We start from the raw sequence: 5325 nt of genomic DNA, 5'->3' as shown, positions 1-5325 counted from the left end.
CGGCTGAAACCGTGCCTGCTCAGAGAGGAAGGTGAGGGTGCAAGAAGGGAACAGAGGTCATAGTGGGGCTAGAAGTCTTGGGGACAGCAGTTGGAAACACAATGTGTCTTAAGCCGGCTACTGGTGAGATCACTGCAGTGTGTGTACAATACAGCAGTGATATGGAAACTGGACTCTCTCATGATCCAGGAGGCACAGATCTAGAAAGACCCAAGGTTTGGACTAACAGCTGGGTAAGGAGCTTGACATCCAGCCACAGATATTTACATGTACTTAATTTCCATACTGTTATTTGTGGAATCTATAAACATGCTGCACTTACGAATCTAAGTGTGAATATGTGTTTATGTTTCACTAGTAAACATCTAATCCCGATCATCTGGAAAGGCAGAAAAGGACTGGACTGTGTTCATGTTTATGTCAGCGGTGGTTATGTATACATGGGTGCTGGTCAAGGCAAGGCGTTGCTCTGTCTATGTCAAACCGTTTTGCCCTTCACATTAATTGTGTAAATCTGTGTGTGTGTTTGTGTATCTGGCTCTTTGGAATGCAGCATAAGGCTCTTGAACACACACATGGGAACAGCCGGAGCCACATCCATCAGGCTGGGCTAGGACAAGCCTCCTGGCTGTGAGAGTCCACCTGATTCAGCTCTAGTGGCCCTGAAAGGAGAAATCCCCCACGTTCTGAAGTGTACTGGATCTGGCTGCTCTGTAACAGAATGGGGAAGGAAACCCAAAGAAACTCTGCAGCAGAGATCACAGAGGTGGACAGAGAGGCAGCACCGGCTAGGCTGTGAAAGCAATGGGGAGGGCTGGCAGTTGGACTTACAGTAACTGGACTGCCTTATAACAAAAGTGCAGGAAGGATGCAAGCTCAAAGCTTTATATAAAAAAAAATTCTTTAGTGTTTGTTTTCTCCAGTAGTTACTATTAAAGCATCTGGGCAGGACCCTTCCCTGCAGGTCCAGGAGCGGCTTAGCTCTCCTGGCAAGCTTTGCCTTGAAGAAGCGTGCAGTAACTACCAACCATGTGGATACTCTCGCCCTTTCCTTGACCGTGATGTGCAGTGGCTAGGGCCGAGTCAAGGAAGGTCATGCACAGACAGTCTCCCACAAGAAGGGGAGAGGCCCAGCTGCCCATCACCAGAAATGAGAAAAATCACTTTCCTCTGTGAAGGCCAGCTCTAACTAGCCCCAGAAATCTAGAGCAAAGGGAAAAACAGACTCAGGGTCCAGGGCTTAGGCAGATGAGGGCTTCTCTTCAGGGCAGCTCTCCTCTTCATCTGACAAATTCTCACTCTTCTGCAGGTCAAAGCTCTGGAAAGGAGCAGGACAAGAAACTGCTGAGAAGCATGAGAATAACAGCTACACTCTGCTGTGGTTCTTTCAAATTTGGTCTAGGGCTGCATGGGCTCTTCAGAGGGTCACCACCTCACCCCTTCCAACCTAGACATGAGCAGCACACAAACCCCATGGTGTCACCAGCATAAGGCAAATCTTTCCATGCCTCCAAAGTCTCACCCTTTGCCATAGGCTCTGCTTTCCCTGAGGGAAAAAAGAGCAGAGGGTCTATTCACTTAGGAGGAGTGCAGTAAGTAGAGCCTTTCTTACCTCCAGTTCTCGCATGACCTCATCCATGAAATCTCCTGAATTCTGTTTGTAGGCAACTGCCAGTTTGATAGCATCATTGAAGAGCTGATGAGAAGGAGAATGCTTGTCACTCAAAGCAAGGGGCACTGGGTTTCTGTAACATATGGAAATTGTTCCCACACCCCAAAGAAAAAAAAAAAACTTCTGCAATGACCTATAGCTACCAGGACCTCACAAGTAGCCAAACAGACATACTAGCCCATTTTCTGCTCTCTGTGCCTACAGTAGTCTCCATGTCCTTGGATTGTCTAGGGGTCTCAGAGATGCTGAGTCAAATAGCTATGTTTTACCTTCACTACGTTGGTGCCATCTGCAGCAGACACAAAGTAAAAGGGCAAACTGAACTTCCGGGCAAAGTTGAAGCTTTTCTGAGTCACCTTCATATCCACTGGGGGCAAAAAAAGAAGTGGTCAGTAAGACATCACTGTAGGCAGAATGCTAACATATGCAGCAGTAGTGGAACAAATGGAGACCAGAGCCCGATTTAGCTGTCAAGGCCTCCTCACTGTAGTACAAGGCTAGAAAAGTCCTGCCCAAAAGCTATAGGGTTTTAAAAGCAACATCATCAGCAAACTGTTGACAAGAAGACACCAAAAGAAAAGAGTTCTTGTTGGTTTATCCATGGTGCTTGACTAAATTACAGATGGATTCTGATGTGCTATAAATAATGCTTTGCAGCTTAGAACATATCAGTTCACTTGCTGTGTGGCAACTATGAATGTTTCCCAGGCACATCCCTATGATTTTTGTTGTGTGCGTACGTGACCTGGACACCATTGCCAGTACTAGTCATGCCTCTCCCTCTAGGTTGGCCTTTTTAACCAGAACTCCCCACTGCCCTTATGCCGTGTTACCTATATTCCTGAGTCAAGGGCATGCTCACAGTATACAAATGACTCAACTGTTACTTAACAGGCAGTTAGGTCCAGCTACCCCAGCCTCAGTATGCCAGAGGCTTTATTTCAGTTTCGCAGCAAATCTACTGCGTGTTTACAGTACGTGCCGACACAGCAGTAACAGCTCAAAGTTTTGATAGATGGACAGCCAGCATAGGAGGATGACTCCAGATAAGCCACCTTTTCTCATAAAAGCAAAAAGCTGAAGTAGTTCAGACTCCAAATGCTTGCCAGCGAGCACTGCCCAGGCAGCCACTCCCTACCTCTTTGCAGGAGGCTGTATCAACTGTTCTGCAGACTGGGCTTGTGTTAAGAGCTGTGGGCTGATCATTTCCTTGTCCAGGTGGAACACAGCAAATGAAGGCAAGGCAGAGGACTCTTTTGGAGCAGCGCCCACTCATACATAGAACACCAAGAGCAGGATTCATCTACACAGAGGTTCTGTCTATAATATGGCTGTCAACATGAAGTCCGTTTGCCTCAGACTTCCTGTACAGTCTGTGCAATCAGTGGATTCAAGGCTGGCTTGACACATCCTATAGGAAAGGCTTTATTAGGTAAGACCATTCACGCCCTAAACCACACTGCTGCACCAAATGAACTTCCGTAGACTACAGTGGGAGCGCAGACACCTTATTCAGGTGGACACACCTATTCATAGCTGCGATGATTTCTACCATGAATGTCAGCAAGGAAGCCCATGTCTGACACTGTACTTGATAAAGAATACCAGGAGACTGTGGTCCTAAGGTTATGTACCCTCTCGTTGATGCTGAGCAGAAAGCTGATGTGTTATGCACTCTCACAGTATGCAGGAGAGAGATCACAACCCAAATGATAGCAATAACAAATGCCTAGCTAGCATTCCTAAGAGGAGGGAATCATCCAGTCATCTGCAGAGGAAGGTGAACAATTTCACCAGCAAGTGTATTTAGACACCGTAGCACAGAGGAGTCCCACAGAAACCTGCAGGCTGAATTAGCAATACAAAGGCAGTTACTGACTGTATCACGGAAAGATTATGTTATGCTCCTTTACCAGCAAGACACTATGTTATGCTCCTTTATCAGCAAGATACCCTGCAATTTTTGACTAGGTACTGCTCCAATCAGCTTCTGGGTTCTTGCTGGATGAAATAGGCAGTGTGGTAAAGACAGAATTGGAAGGACGTCACTTGAATAAACTTTAAATGGATCAAATTTGTATTTTTAATTGTTAGTAAAACAAGGACAAGAGACTATAAGACAGCATACAAGGTCAGTAGAGGACCCAGCTATTCATTTGGTAAAATACAGCCCTGAGGGACTAATACTCAAGAACTCATCTGGACCTAACAGATGAATGACATTCTTTCTCAGCCAGGTCAGAAGAGAATCACAATCCTGAGAAGCTGGAAGAAGAAGATATACTCACCATCAATTTTGTTGGCCACCACAATGCAAGGAATCTCTGGGCGGAATTCTCTCAGCTCCTTGTACCAGCTGTTTAAGTTCTTGTAGGTGACTTTCCGCTGCACATCAAACACCTTCCGAAAAAGAATCAGCTATCATGGGGCCAACAGCAGGACAGCCCCTGATCAACCCACTGCACCAAACACAAGTACAGAATCCAGAATTTTCCCAGGAGGACATCAACAAAGGAAACTGGCCTTTGTTAGAAAGGTTGAAAGAGAAAAGGGAGAATATCCAGCAAGCCTTGAAACATGCTGTCAGCCCATTTCTTTCCATGATGCAGGAAACAGTCCCACATTTTCCTTTACATTCTTATTTTGTACTATGACAAGCACTCTATTACCCATGACAGTGAACAAGCACTGGGACAGATCTGTTCTGCTAAGTAGGGTCAGACATGAGGCCTCTCTGTTTTAACAATTAAAATATCAATGAAGTTGACTGATGCTCACAAGTGATGAGAAATAGTGGAAAGTTAGAGCAACAGTACAAACCGAGACCTAAGCGGGTTAGCAGTCAGGAAATAAGACTGATTTGAGCCAATAAATGGGAAGCACAAAGTATAGGAAAATAGAAAGGGCAGAAGAGCAGAGAAGAATGTCTTATGTAGTACCACTGCAGAACATGTCAGAACAGTTTTGTACTACACAATCCAATAGTCACATCACAGAACAAGAAAAGAATGCCCTCTCCCTTGCATCACCTCTGACGGCACTGCTTCTAAATAAGCACATTCTATTGTACGTACCACATTACTGGAAATACAGTAACCAAAGTAAGGAAATTTAGAAGACAGCAAAGCCAGGGAACATAGTAAGAGTGCTATCAGGAAAGACAGAATAGAGCTAAATGTACCCAACTACACTGATTTTATCTGGTGAGAGAAGAAAGAACAATATAGGAAAGTTTTATAAACCACTAGAAGAGTCAATACAAGGCAGAGTAATTATAAAAAGTAACATACAGGCCAGGTGTCAACTGGGACTGTTACTACTCAAAATTTCATCAGATCACAGCTGAGACACCACCCTTACCATGATACAAGCATGAGCCTTATGGTAATAGGATGCATGCATGCTCTGGAACCTCTCCTGTCCAGCTGTGTCCCAGAAGTCTGTAAGACACAAAAACCAAGCTTAGAATGACACAACTTTCCAAGTTCTGTTTTCCTCACAACTTAAACCCAGGATGCAAAGCCCAGTCCAACTAGTCAGGGTCACAAATTAGGTTTCACCTCACTAATCTGAAACATTCCAGGACTAAGAGATTATGCAAAACTAGGACCTTTTCTTAGCTAGGTTTAGCTATGAGTTTTCCTGACACTGAA

General features: G+C 44.9%; 1 protein-coding gene across 1 annotated transcript; it reads right to left on the bottom strand.

Annotated features, from left to right (window-relative positions):
• Positions 1-1240: 1240 nt before the first annotated feature.
• Positions 1241-5107, bottom strand: LOC104155006 (rab-like protein 2A). The gene is made up of 5 exons (XM_009694617.1): positions 5033-5107; positions 3961-4072; positions 1942-2039; positions 1613-1696; positions 1241-1318 (listed from the first exon to the last, which is right to left on the bottom strand). Exons 1-5 carry the CDS (start codon positions 5072-5074, stop codon positions 1241-1243), a joined length of 414 nt encoding a protein of 137 aa, XP_009692919.1. The 5' UTR covers positions 5075-5107.
• Between the last annotated feature and the right edge of the window lie 218 nt (positions 5108-5325).

The sequence above is a fragment of the Cariama cristata genome, unplaced genomic scaffold (assembly GCF_000690535.1).
Source record: "Cariama cristata isolate BGI_N322 unplaced genomic scaffold, ASM69053v1 scaffold11672, whole genome shotgun sequence".
NCBI classification, from domain to species: Eukaryota; Metazoa; Chordata; class Aves; order Cariamiformes; family Cariamidae; genus Cariama; species Cariama cristata.
The sequence above is the reverse complement of the archived record's forward strand: the minus strand, read 5'-3'. Positions and strand labels throughout refer to the sequence as shown.